This window comes from Microcebus murinus, chromosome 17, assembly GCF_040939455.1.
Source record: "Microcebus murinus isolate Inina chromosome 17, M.murinus_Inina_mat1.0, whole genome shotgun sequence".
NCBI classification, from domain to species: Eukaryota; Metazoa; Chordata; class Mammalia; order Primates; family Cheirogaleidae; genus Microcebus; species Microcebus murinus.
Window position 1 is genome coordinate 11,642,510 of NC_134120.1, and position 14,954 is coordinate 11,657,463.

General features: G+C 35.9%; 1 protein-coding gene across 3 annotated transcripts in view; it reads right to left on the bottom strand.

Annotated features, from left to right (window-relative positions):
• Positions 1-696: 696 nt before the first annotated feature.
• The window catches only part of SERPINB7 (serpin family B member 7), a 50,075-nt gene continuing 35,817 nt past the window's right edge, over positions 697-14,954 (bottom strand). For all 3 annotated transcript variants that reach the window (XM_012774455.3, XM_012774453.3, XM_075993757.1), the window contains 6 exons: positions 12,514-12,564; positions 11,841-11,957; positions 9,207-9,324; positions 6,901-7,043; positions 4,362-4,508; positions 697-1,821 (listed from right to left, as the gene is read on the bottom strand). In XM_012774455.3, coding sequence (XP_012629909.1) covers positions 1,423-1,821; positions 4,362-4,508; positions 6,901-7,043; positions 9,207-9,324; positions 11,841-11,957; positions 12,514-12,564 — 975 coding nt within the window. In that variant the 3' untranslated portion in view covers positions 697-1,422. The remainder of the gene's footprint in view (positions 1,822-4,361; positions 4,509-6,900; positions 7,044-9,206; positions 9,325-11,840; positions 11,958-12,513; positions 12,565-14,954) is intronic.

Genomic DNA, 14,954 nt, shown 5'->3' on the forward strand with positions numbered 1-14,954 from the left:
CATACTCCTGTCTCCTATTTCTTGAGGAATATGCTATTTTTTACTAATAATAGAAAGGAATGGTAATGCAAAAAATCAGTTCCTGCTCACAAACATACCACTTAAATTCACTCCCCATAAAGGTCCCTAAGAAAGACATAATAGTTATTACAGGTGTTGCAGGTTAGTATTTAAATTACTTTGACCAAGGGATTTTCTACATCTTTCAAATCATATCAAATTTACTTGTCCATACCATATTCATGGATTCCATTATTGTTGTTGAAAATCAAGTATCTGCCAGGTCTAGAACTAAGCACCATGATGACATGCAATAGGCTATCCCTGATTTATACAGCTCCTATTCAGGTAAAAGTTTTTTTGTGATTAAAACACAATTCAGTAGAGTTACTATTTATAAATTCCTAAGTAAGTTCAGCATGGTATACTGATTCTTTATTTTTAATCTATTTATAAAGTTACATATGGCTTATTATAAATATTCATATTTTCCTGTATGAATTTAAATCCTAATATTTAAAATTAGCTCACCACCCCCTGTATCTATAAAGTAAGCAACGTTATGTGTAATAAATTTGCAGCATTGAACCAAATGAAGCATATTAAAAAAAGCATTGTTTCCTTTCATTCCTTGCTTGGTTTAGAAAATAAAGAAAGCACTAGTGTCCCACAATTGATCAGAGGAGAACAATCACATTGGGCAGGTGTATTTTATTTCTTTATTCTGATAAATAGAGAAAAAAAATTGTAAACTCCATATCATTTGAAATAATATGCTGTAAATAACAACTGCCAACCTTTAAAAGATCTTTAATATTTGAAAAACTATGTACATTCTCAGTATTATCAAGGAAAGGCCAAAAGATATTAACTTGAAATTATTAATGAAATATTTTGGTTGGTCCCCAATCCCAAGTCCATATTTTTTAACATCTAGATTATACATTGGTTTAAATTAAATGCATGAAAGTAAACTCTAATGTCTTTGTAGGTCAACAATGAAAAGTCATCCTTCACATTTATTTCTAGGAAGCAGTTGGCCTTATTTCCTAGATCTTTTATGATGAAACTAGGCTCTCTGTGATAACTGTAGAGTTTCAGAAAAGATTCCTAGGGCTGCTGCTTCTATATTCTCATCACCAGTGGGGCCGTGGGGGAGAATGCTAGACACAAGCATGTGTAGAAAGACAACGAAATTAGAAATGGATGAGGCGACTGGTGGTGGAAACACTAAGAGCAGGGATAAGGACAGTCAACCAGGTGTCTGAGAAGAGTCAAGGCACCAAAATCACTTGCTGATCAATGTTAGGAAGAAATAAACTCAAGGGAAACATCGTACATTTCCAATAATACTCAAATCTATTCATTTGTGGTGGTTCTGTGACGTGGCAGGGACTACTGTGATGGAAATCGATTGGATTTTCAGGGGCAAGAGACTTTGCCACTAAATAAGATGATGTCTTCCTTCCTGATGAAAAATAGGAATGGGCGGTCGGCTCTGAACACCGCTGACTCAGGGAGTAGCTTTTCCACGATGTTACTTCCAGTGGCAGCAGAAGCCTCGGTGCCATCCTCAGTGACCTCTATGTATGACTTGTGCATTAGTTTTGATATATACAGACGACCTCCTGAAGCTATTCCAGAGAGATCAGCTCTGGACTCATCAAAGATATCTTTCACCCCTAGGGCTTTTAAATGGGCTTTGAGTTCATAATCCTTCTCTATCTTGAATTGAGGAAGATACACCTCAACATACTTAGTGGTCATTTTCCTTGGATTGGTCCATTCTATTAGATTCCGAAAGTTCAGTTTGTTTTCAACCTGTAGAAATAATTAAAAAGGTAATTTAGAATCGTGTGGTTAAGTGACAGATGAAACAACAACTGCAAAGGTATATGGTTTTCCTTAATCGTCTCTTCCTGGATATTTGTATTCAAGCATGTGAGTGGGTCTTGGGGGGGGGTATCCTCAAAAAGGGAAGAGTACTAAAATGAATAGTTCAAGTACTTTTTAATAAATCACATATTTCATTTGCTGTTCTCTGAGAAGGCATGAGTTATTTGCACTTCAGGGCAATTCTGTTCTCTGCCCACATATGAATAATGGGCAAATATTTCTCATACCCAAAGTGGAACAAAGGACAGATGAGGGAATTTGGGAATCAGAGATCATCAAAGGAAGAAAGAAGTTCAGCAGTCATTTAAATCAGTGTTTCTTGATCATTTTCCCATCATGAAAGGCAAAAAATAATAATAATAATAATGTTTACACAGCTTGCTGGAGTAAACCAATGGAACCCCAGGTGGCCTGAGTCAAGTCCTTAGAGTTTGGGAGTTTGGATGATCAATATGTCCAGCACAGTCATCCATACTATCTGGGAAGCTTGGATCCAAGTCTACTCTCCTAGTCAACAGATGAGACAGCTGAAGCTCAGGAGGTTGTAGGGAGACATGGCAGGGTGCAAGGCAAACAGCCTTAATTATACAGCTAGGATCCCATCTCTCTCTCCAACACCAATTGCTGTCCCCAGAGATCCACAAATTGAATTCACCAATTCTTGACTATTAAGAATTGATCATAAATTCTTTCAGATTTAGAACGAGAATTTAGAACGAAAGTGTTCATGAACATTGTTTAGAAATCTTATATAAGGACATTTCTTCTCAAATTCAGGCTCACTGCAATCCTAAAATAATTTTTACCATCATCAAACTTGCATTCTTATCCAGGACCTCGATTTATAAAGTCAATCGTAGTTAAATTTGACTTTTCTGTGTGTTAGTTATCCCATTCGTGGTTAAACTGTAATAACTTTTCACGCTGAGTTGAATTTTTTTTTTCATTTAGCCCACTGACAGCCAACTTCCTCATCATTATCTGGTTATGTAGGATTGTGTAGGTATTTAGGATTTTATAGTACGTAGCTTTATACTAGTCAGATCCAAACATTATTAATAAATCTATTATAGAAAAGGAAAACTCAGACAATAAGTATAAAAATAAATCTATCTTTTTAGTTTGTTTTATTTGGGCTACTTTTTTTCTATTATACATTATTTTAAGTTAAAATAATCAATGTGTGCTAAAATCTCATTGTTATGAAGACTATAACAAGTGAATTATTGATTTAATATGAGTAGTAATATTTAATGTGGTCACACTTTAGATTTAACAATGCCAACTGTATGACATTTCTTTTGCTTCTCGTGTCAAAAAAGGATATTAAGATGAAAAATTAATGAGTGAAAGTCATTGCAACAATTCAGTGGTCTTTGTCTAGGTGGAAACTGTCTTTCCAAAGCTTTAAAGTCATGTTCTTAAATCATAAGAAAAATATGGGTAGAAATAATGCCTCTGGATAGTAAGAATATCTATTTCTTTATATTCTTTCTACTTTCCAATTATTCTACAATAAACATTCATGGTTTTCCACATCAAAATAAAAGAAATACTTTAGCATGTAATTATAATTTTTAGTGTAGCTGAGGTACATACGTATGCGTACATACAGACACCCACTCACAAATCACATTTTTGTACACAAGTGTGTATCAGACAAATTGATTAAATTCCATGAGCCTCCTTTCTCTATATCACAAGGTTGCTGTTCACAACAAATGAGAGGACATAAATGAAGCTCAGAGCAGGTGGACTGGCATGTAGTAGATCTCCATGAATGATGTCTATTACTCCTTTTGATTGGCAGAACACAGAAGGGTGATGGGCATAGGCTCTGAGATTTCAGGCCCCAGACTCAAAGAGCGGAGTTCAGGAGGAAGGAGGGAGGAAGAGGGCTAAAGGAGATCAGGATCTGAGAGGCAGTGATGGCATCTGGTTCACATGGCCCCACAGTCTGCTCCTTGCACTGTGCTTGTCTGCTTCTCCTGATGCGGCAGTCACAAGGTAGTCCTACCCTCTGCTTTCCACTAGAGACACAGCAGCACAGAGTGAGACCATGCATTTTAATTCTCAAAGTATCAGGACTCCACCATATCATACCTGCCTGAAGATGCTCTGTCTGCCAAAATGTCAGTAACATGTAAAAGACTGTTTTCATGGCCAAGCACCAAGAAGAACTAAACTCATGCCTTTTGACTCCATAGCTGAGATTTGAGAGGGTTCTGACTTTACAGCTATTCAACTGTAATTATGCCAAAATGAGATAAGTCAATTGCAACATCTAAAATGGTATCTGGCGCATTGTAGGTACTCCTTAAATATTTGTCAAATAAATGAATAAATGGGTGAGTCTCTAATATCCCAACAATGTGAAATCTTAATGTTTATGGATGAAAACACAATCAACAGTATTCTAAAAGTTTTACTATTCCCCAAGAATGAAAGTGATAGTAGTCACTTACTTGCGATAGGTCATTCTCTGGCAGGAGAATGTACATGCTTATGTCACCATTGTATTTGAGCTGAAGGACCTGCATAGATGGGTCCTGAACAACAGACAGATTGAACATCCGTTCTTGATGCATCATGGCAACTGCTTTCCCAGGACACTGAAAGTCCAATCACACACACAAAAATCATTAATAATACCACCTCATTTTACTTATTGACTAAATACAATATTTTTATATTTTGTTCAGTTGATCCTGTAGATTTTCCTGACATGTTGCCAATATTGGTTATATTGGAACATGTCATAGTGGTGAGAGCAAAGACTTAGAGTTTGGTCCTCTAAGTTCAAAACTTCCTCACTGTGTGACCTTGGGTAAGTTACTTTACCTCTTTGTGCCTCAACTATCATTGGGATGATAGTTGTCCCTGCTGCATAGGATTGTTGTGAGGATTATGTGAATTAATATATCTAGCACTTGGAACATTGCCTTGTACTTAGTGTTTTAACTGAAAATGTCTATATTACAATGAAAAATGAATGCCATAGGTTTTTTTTTTCTCTAATTTGAAATAAAGTACAGATTAGTACTACCAAAATTATGCGATTGAAGGCTGAGGTCTTAGAAAAATTTTTTAAAAGCCCTGCAAGATATTTGGCAATGTCTCTTAAATTAACTAGGGCAAAACATAATGACTCTTAAATACCATTTATAGATTTAGAGACACCATAAAGCTACAATAAAATGTCTTTTTCCTAATGTTGATTTATGATCTTCACACTTGTCGACATTTCTATAATATCCTACTTTAGGACAAAAGGTTCTACATGGGGAGGACAAATAATTCTATGTCCTTGAGCAAAAGGTCCTTCTCCCTCTGGAACCATTGCCTTTTTGACTTTGAGTCCAGTCCTCAGAAAGAACTCATGTGGAACATCCACCTACTTGGTGAGATGGGCCAACAGAATTAAGCCTGGAACCAATAAATGGAAGCTGGGATGTAATAGGCACAATGTCTCACTCCTACACTGCAGCAGGGAAAGAATCACACAGCCGGGTTATGCTGGAGATGTAATTTCACCAATTTTTAATGCAATGAAACCAACACTAACATCAGCCATCTAGACTCTATAATCTGTTACATTGTAATCTATCTGTTATAGCTATATTATATAGGGGGTGTGAACTAGCAGAAAGAGAGTTTAAAACAATCTTGTTATATAGTTGTACTTTTTTAGCTAAAAACCTCTTTAGGAAAACAAACAAAGGTAGATGTGGAAAACTGAAAACTCACATCCAAACCTTGTAAGTGCCAGGCACTCAAATTCTAATACTATCTAACATACTTCATATTGCAATTACACAGAAAATATAAGCTGTGTCTTATAGACAGAGCCATATTTTATTAGAATTTATCATGTTTTATTATTTGTCCATATGTAATTTTTAAAATATGTCTGTGCCCATCTCTTTCTTCCCCAAGAGATATCTCCATCATAACTTTGCTCCATTGGGCCTGTGGGACACAGAGCAGGGCTGTCTTGTGGTCACTGCAGGCTACCTAAAGTGCATCCATGTCCCAGTTCTACTTTTCACTCAAGTGTCCTCCCAAAGAGTGACCACATCTGCAGATATGGCTGCCTAGGTAACCCTCTAGTCTCAACTCCTGACTCACTCAGTGATCTTTCATGGCTACCAGGTCTCAGCACTCTCATGTCGAAAACTTCTGATGTGGGAAAATACAGAAAGAATATTTCAATAGATGAAAAATACCACTTGAAAAATAAAACTATTTTAAAATTATTAATAAATCTAAATTTCTCAATATAAAAGACTGATTTTAAAAATTAGATATCAACTAATCGAATCCCTTCATTTTACATGTGAGGAAGGGTAAGTCCACAGTGGTTAAATTAATTTGCCTAACACAAAGCAGCTTCTAAGCAAGGCAGGGACCCCAGCACTGTATTTCTGACTCCCAGGCCTTCAATATCTCTGCTTTACTAAGAGTACTATGTATAGGTTGGAAAAAAGCCAAGAAGATGTTTTATGAAGCTCAGTAATAAGATGTTTTAAAATAGAATTAAAGGAAGAAATAGATATGGTTTCTCCTTGGAAATGCATAATATAATTTCCCCTTATGAAAGGAAACACATCCCCGCATTGACTCTAGAAAATCATTGGGAAACAACTCTAATTGAAGACCCCACCATTAAAATCACGAAAAATAAAAGGTACACTTTTGTCATATTTTCTTCTTATGGGCCACCAACTAAAATATCTTAAAATACATTCAATACTTCCTTCAATTTTGAATGTATTTTAAGAACTATCAATTTACAGGACACACTTGGTTGGGTTTCATAAGTTGCATTCGGGAAATAGAAAGTTTGCTTTATGAAACAACTGACCATACAGTATTGGTGACACAGAAGAAAAAATGGGTAAAGAAATGGCGAAGCCAGCAATTGCCTAGGTAAATACAATTTCCTGCAAAGGAATACTATTGGGGGGAAAGAATCCTAAGTTAAATGGGAGATTTACAACATACCTTGGGAGATTTGAAACGGCATTTCACAGTTTCACTCTTGGTGAAGGCTGACTCCCACTTGCCCTTGAAGTACACGGCGTTCACCAGCACCATGACAGCAGACGAGCTTATGCTGCCTTCTTTAAACACACTCTTGATCTTGCCTTTTGCAAAAGAAATTGAGGCAAAAATGTTAATTTTTGATGTGAATTCTTTTAAATGTTTTTAAAGATCATTAATGGGCATGAAGTTTTTTTTCTTCTCTCATAATAATTATAATGCTAATAAGCATATTAGTAGTCATCTATGAGCAATTAATGTTTCTAAGTCCTTATGGTGTAATAATCTTCACAATATCCCTGTGAGGTAGGCACTATTATTATTTCCATTTCCTGTTGAAGAATCTGAAACACAGATTCTGTGACACAGAGAGATATTATGTAACGTGCAAAGTCACACAACAAATGATGACAATAGGATTCTGACTGAGAAAGACACTCCCCAGAGCCCCTACTTATAGGCACCAAACTGCCTTTACTGCATTGACTAGGCCACTTCTGGTTACTACAGCACTCTGAGTATAATTTAGCTCCAACCAGCGGAAAAGGTCAAACCCCTCCTTCATTCTACATTAGTGAGATTTTTGCTAGATGCCATGTACTATTCTGGGCACTTGAATTACAATAATGAAAGATACAGCCATGCCATCACTGGGTTAGGCTTAGGGTTAGGGTTACAGTCTAGCTTATGGGAGTCAACAACCAAAAAAGCAGTTGTAACTCACCAATAGCACAGAGGTGTGATCCATGCACTGTGGGAGCACAGATCAGGGGCACCCAGTTCTAGCTGGGGCTGTCTTAGTTGGGGGAATGTTGGGGGGCAAGGAGAATATCTGCAAAGCATAGACTCTTAATTCAAACACTCAAAGACTCTTCTAGGAAACCTAGAAGAGCAAAGTGTATTTGGGGAAACCCAAACACACTCCTATGAGGCCAGATAGTGAAGAGCCTTGAATGTCTGGTAAGAATTTTGGATTATCCCAAAGGTGATGGAAAATGATTGTTCAGGACTCACTGAAAGACAAAGAAAGGCACAGTCATGATGGATCAGATTTGCCTTTCCAAAGGATGGCTCTGGTATTGTGTAGAGAATGGCATATGAGACCTAGGTGGGGCTGTTTAGAACATTGGCAACATTTTGAAGTGTTTCCTCAAATAAGTTAGTATATATGCTTATGAAAATGAGAATAATTACACACATATTTGCATAAGAAAGGAAGGAAGAGAAATAAATCACTGGTCTAAATGGAAAAAGGCATTAATAATCTGATACCCTTAGATATTAACCACTAAACAGAATACTACCCAGTTATTAGAAAAGTAACAATTACATAGTTTCTCTTGATTTAAAAGTGCTATATCTGAAACGTGATGGCCAAAGATCAAAATATCCCACTACTGATATAATGATGAAAGAATGAACAAAAAGAAAATTGAGATATTGTATTCTTACTCCCAGGATTAATTGCATGTTGCTGAATGTTTGCATTTAAGAGTGCAAGTCACATGTCTCATATCTCTGAGGCAGAGCTAGATTCAGTGAATATCTGTATAATGTTCACAGTACAAATCAAGACTAACCCTTAGGTAAAGGAACAACTATGAGCCTTGGAATCAGTTGATTAACAAGCCAAGGATGAATAAACTTCCTTTTTTTTTTGTATTAAGCCAGAATATTAGCTGGAACTCAGTTTTTAGTTATGAAAGAGACTTACCACTAAAAAAGTTGCACTTTTTCTGGAAAATACATCCTTTGCTACATACATTATTTTGATAAATGAAGTTAATTTAAAAATGACAGACAAACTATATATCACCTTAAAAAAGCAATGAAATTTTACAATATTAAAATCAACCCAAACCTAAAAAACTGGATTGGTCATTAGAATGGAATATGACATTGTGGTTATTGAAAATAATGTCCTATAAACCACTCTTAGTTTTTACTCACTTACTAGGATGAGATATTGAGATTAATTCAATTTGTCAACTAAATTATTTCAACTTGTCATTAATTTGTGAAATGGTTACAATAATATCTGTTTGTTTCACAGCATTGTTTACCAATCATAGGAAATAATGTAAAAAGTCTATGGCCATACCACCCTGAACGTGCCTGATCTCGTCTGAAATAATGTAAAAGGCAAATTTCTGAAAAGTATAAAGCATTCAAGTTATTAAGATGTCTTAAAAGCACATTGCAGACAAATACTAACATAATTTTAAATAACTAAGAGATTTTGTAGAAAAATAGGATATTGCACTCACCACGTGTTTCCTTTTCAACCCATTTATTAATTTTATATCTGGTGTCTTCTATAGCATTTGTAAAATCCACTCGTTCCACGTTGGCATTGTATAACTTTTCAGCACACTGAATGTAGTTCTACAAATAAGGATACAGGCCTTGTATTTACAAATCACCACCAACTGAGCACAGAAGAAATGTATTTTATAACTTTTTTCTGCATTTCCATTGCTTTATTCCAAGACTCAGCCCTGCCCCAAAGATGAGTAAATAAATATAGCTGGAAATATGAAAACATGATTGGAAGGGAATCTGGTGAACTTGAAATTGAAATTTTTACAGCAAATAACACTGTTTTAACTGATGTTTATCTGAAATGGATTGGAAAGGCCAACAGAGATTATGACTAAAGCCCACTCTCTTCCTTTACCATGGCTTTCTCATCATAAATACCTCGAGAGCCTCCTAACTAATCTCCCTTGTTTGGTCACCTGCTTCCTGCTGAAAACCTTCAAGGCTTAAGATAAAACCCGAGCCCTTGAACCTCGCCTACAATTCTCTGCTGATCTGCACCCTGTTACTTCATTTCTAGTCACTTTCCCCTTCCTAATATGCTCTCTCCCCATTCCCAACTCCTTACTGTTTCTCAAAAATGCCATGTGTCCTCTCTCACTAGAGGCACTTGAACAACATTCCTTCTGCCCAGAATGTTCCATATTTCTCATGATCATGTCTTTCTCATTTCCAAGTTTCAAGAATAGCTATCTCTCCTTGACACACAGCTTCCCTAGGTTCCTCCTATCTATGTCTTCTAATAATTTCTTTACCTTTAATTTTCTTAACAGCTGTTATTATATCATAATGCATCTTCCTTACATTTGAGATTTTCTGAACCCTTCAAAAGGCAGCAAATTTTGTGAAATCAGGACCATATATGCCTTGTTAATATTGTAGTCATAGTACATAGCACACTGCCTTGTACATTATAGACACTTAAGAAATATATTTTTTATAAAAATAAATAGTAGTGATCTTGGGTTGCTTCCACAACTTTGCAATTGTGAATTGGGCTGCTATAAACATTCTAGTGCAGATGTCTTTTTCATAGAATCTCTTTTTTTCCTTTGGGTAGATACCCCGTAATGGGATTGCTGGATCAAATGATAGTTCTACTTGTATCTCTTTTAGGTATCTCCATATCACTTTTCATAGACATTGTACAAGTTTGCAGTCTCACCAGCATGGACATGCTTGAAGCTCTGACTAGGGTGGGGCAAAGCAATATATGTAACCTAAACATTTATACCTCTGTAATATGCTAAAATAAAAAAAAATAGTGATCGAATTTGTTAAGACATCAGTAATATAACAAATACACATATATATATTTTAAAGGAAAATTTTTCAGAGTTGGAGAAAAAGATTTATTATAAACCACATTTGATTTTGTATTATCAATGGGTATCCTATTAAATTTTATAGGATTTTCAACTCTAATGATGAAGATTGACTAATTATTCATTGTCTACATTCACAGGATGAAATTATCTCCCTAATGCAAACTTTGCATGTAACTTCTATGGATGAGGCTACTGATTAATTCATCCCTCCATCGACCCATCCATTCATCCATAAAAAGTGGCCTAACACTTCATAATTGGCAGGCTACCAAGCAAAGGATTTGGGAGTGGTGCTGGAAGGGGCAAAGAATTTGAGTGGGTGGCACGCAGAGGGAACAGTAATGACTGGGTGGAACACAGAGAGTTGGCAAAGATACAAGTGGAGATTAGCCAAGAGATGTCACTGAAGTGAAGTTTTACAGTTGTCTGGGGAACACAGAATTAAAAGGGAGAGAAACCATGCCCAGAGAACCATGACATTAACCAGGTAAGAAGCTTATGGTAGTAATAGTAATGCTGGTTGCAAAGCATGGGTTGAGTATTGTAGTGTGTAGACTTCATTCTGGGCCAGATTTCCCTTTGGGTAGGCAGGATTCTATGATGAGTGCATTGATAATATACCCACACCATGCAGAAATGCTAAACATTAGACTACTGATTTTAAGTGAACCCATTTTCCACCTCTGTTGAATCTGAGCTTCCTCTCTGCCAATGGCTGGCCCTATCTGGCCATGCCTCCCACCAGGAACTCTTTTGTAAGTAATGTCACTGGAAAGATAAGTAAGTAATTGCCAGAAGCAGAGATGAAAAGCATGGACGAGAAAAAACAAAAAAGTGAAAAGAGAGAACTCACACTGGGGACTAAAAACTGTCTCGGGAGACCAAAAGCTCAGAGGAAACACTGATAGACTTTTTCTTCTATTGTCCTGGACACCCCTAAGTAGGCTGGTTACTCCCCATCCTCCGATTACAGCTCAACTTTGCTGCCAATGGGCACTTACTCTTCTGATTTGGAGCCCATCAGTCTGGTGACCCTGAATATGCAGATTAGTTGGATGAAAAGCTGAACTTTGGAATCAGTGATGATGCAAAGATTGTTATGCTCCTACCTGGGAACATAATTAGGAGCCACAAAGAAAATAATCATCTTTGTCTGGCTGGGTAGAAAGGGGCAAGCCTTTATTCAGATAATGGATTAAACAAGTTTCAGGTCCAGAGTGGAAATAACTTTCTAACATAGGCAGTTTTACTTACCTTGTCAAAGTCAAAAACTTTTTCCGCAAAAAGGCCATTAGCAATGCTGAGATCATAATCCTTGTGGGGTGTGTTTATATCGGAAAGAACTTTTTTCAGCTGAGACTGGATTGTTGGCTATTATTAAAAAGATATATAAAAATTTATTCTTTGACTGCAAATATATGTATGATCTCATCTACACATGAAATAAAACATGTATATTATACCATAGAAATTAAAAAATAATGAGCTATAAAAACAGCAAGCAATGTAGCATACATTTATAATGTCTTGCCCTTTCTCATTATAGTGTCTGTGGTCAAATTAAAGAATTTACTAAATAAATAATTAACCTTAGAATAAAATTGTTAACAAAAGATAATGAATATGTACTAAATAATTAATTTTACCCATGTTAGGTGGCTGTGAATATCAAAAGAGAAAGGCAAAACATTTAGTTCTACACTGTCTTGCCAGAATCTGGCCAATACTTAAGTAAAATATTAATAAATTTATACTTAACATGTAAATTATCAAAATTTTATTTGAAATATCCACAATCTGGAAATCTGAAAACAGCTTCTTTTGTTTTCAAAAGGTAGAGCACGTATTTAAATATATTCAGGATACAATAATTTGTTTTCAATTAAGTCTCACATTCTCTTGTTCCAAAAGAACACATTATCTTTACCTGACTATTAGAAGAGCCTCCATGTCCCGAGGCGGCATTAAAGTGAAGCAACTGCAAATAGGACACAAGGAAAGCAGTTATCAGAATCAGAGGTTACCAGAGAACAGCTGGCAAGAGGTTTTAAAAATTAAAATATTTCTTTCCCAATACATCTGTCTAATTGCCATTCCAAGTTCACTAGCATCCTAGAGTGAATTCTTCCCACGACTCCAAATGAGCATCAATAAGCTGGAAAGAAGAGAAACATGCTCTGGTTTTAATTTTGTATTACATTTTCTTCATTTTCTACATCCTGATCTCTCCCAATTTCACCAGGATTTGGAAATCTGTGCTCATTTACATAAATGCAATAGTGACATTGCTTCCAACTAAAACTTGCTTGGTGGTCCACACACAGATGTCAATGCCTCAGTGCACAGCCCTCTTAATTTAAAAAGGAATAAAAAGCCTATTTAGGCAGCTGAGCTTACAGTTTTCAATATAGTCAATGAAATGAGACCACAATCCTCACTATCAGAACAATGTAACTTGAAATACTTGAGGACTGTTTTGTGATGTATGGAATAAATGAGCCTCTTTTTGAAATGACCTGACAGCTATAATTTTAACATTTGGTCCAACACAAATTTGGTTATCCATTCGTGTGTTCATTTAATACTTATTTAAGTTTCACTTATCAGATTTTTCCTTTTTTTTTTTTTTGTGCGATTATGGAGTCATGGAATCCATCAGCATTTCCTACCAATAATTGTTCCTAAATTTCTTTTTCTTTAATTTTTTTTATTTCAGCATATTCAATTTGGTGATTAAAGGAATTTTTAAAACCTAACTTAGAAATATTGCTCTAATTCTGGAGGGGAAGAGAATACCTCTAACCCTTCTTAGGGAGAGGCAAAGATATACAATGTAACCAAAATGTCAAACAAACAAACGAAAAAAAAACCCTACCTTTTATCGAGTAGTGGGCAGGTGGGAGGGGGGAGGAAGGGAAGGGGGTATACTTACATGATGGGTGTGTTGTGCACCAACTGGGGGTTGGACACGCTTGAAGCGCTGGCACAGAGGGGAGGAGGGGTGGCAGGGGCAATATATGTAGCCCAAACAATATTTGTACCCCCATAATATAATGAAATAAAAGGAGGAAAAAATAAAAAATTAAAAAAATAAAAAGAAATACTGCTCGAAAATGCCAAAGGAATGATACATTTTGCCTTTTAAATGCCTCTGCGATGGCTTTCAACTTCAAGGCCTCGGACTTCTAATTCATAGCACCATCTTATTGACTAGTGGAAAATGGAAGAGCCCAGAAAGAGGTATGAACACTTAAAAAACTATGAGTATTGCCCTTAGTCTTAATAGGTCACAGAGAATTGAGACCTTTCTTAATTTCTATATCCTCTTAATCTTGAATAATAATATGAGATGAAAATGAGAGATAAGGCAAAGTCTACAAAGCAAATTTGATATACAAATTAGTAGTTATTTAAAATTCATAGATGGGATCTCTGCTGGCATCAAGACACCATGCTTAGCAGCTTAGACTTCTTTTATCAACATGGGTGTCATTTTCCCCCTACCCCTGTGCTACTGTGAAGCATCAAGAATACCTGCTTTCCTTCTCATTTGATCTTGGTAGAACATATAGAATTTCAATGCCTTTAAAAATATGGTAGTTATCTCTTCCCAACTTATAGAAAGAATTTAAGGGTAGAATATGGTCCTTGAACAATCTTGCCTCCTTTCTGTGGTCAATTTCATGGTGACTGCGATTTGTCCATTGGTCAACAATGGAGTTAATAACTTGTCACTAAGAATAAAAGGTTGAATAGGATCTACCACTTCCTTGGAATAATTTATTTTTGCTACTACAGGGAGGAAATAAACCCATACTTTGGACAACATCATTATAATTATTTCTTGTCTTTTCTTTTTCTTTCTTTCTTTTTTTTTTTTTTTTTTGCTTTGTAATATCTACATTAGTAAATAGATGTTTGCCTTTCAGTGCTCCTGAAATAAAAAGGGAAAGTTGCAAATGGAAGTAATTACTGTCAACCATCTCAGTGTAAGCAGAAGGAAAGTAGCAGGGGCCAGCTCCTTTCTGCTGACCTTGAACTTGGGTGGTCCCTTTGTACCTTTGTTTCCTAAAATGAAGTCTCAAGAATGGGAGGGACCAGCTCTCTGATCTTTGAAACAGTTCAGAGAAAAAAGTTTGAATATTACATAATGTTGTCTTGAGTAAAATACAAATGGCTTTACAAAATTATATAAACATAAATTATAAAATTTAACTTGATGTCTATTCTTCAGAGTTTCTTTTTTTAACATTTATTTATTTTTATTTCAGCATATTATGGGGTTACAAATTTTAAGGTTTCAAATAATGCCCTTTCCCTCCCTTCCCCCCCTCCCACAAGTCTGAGCTTCCAGAGTGACCATCTCCC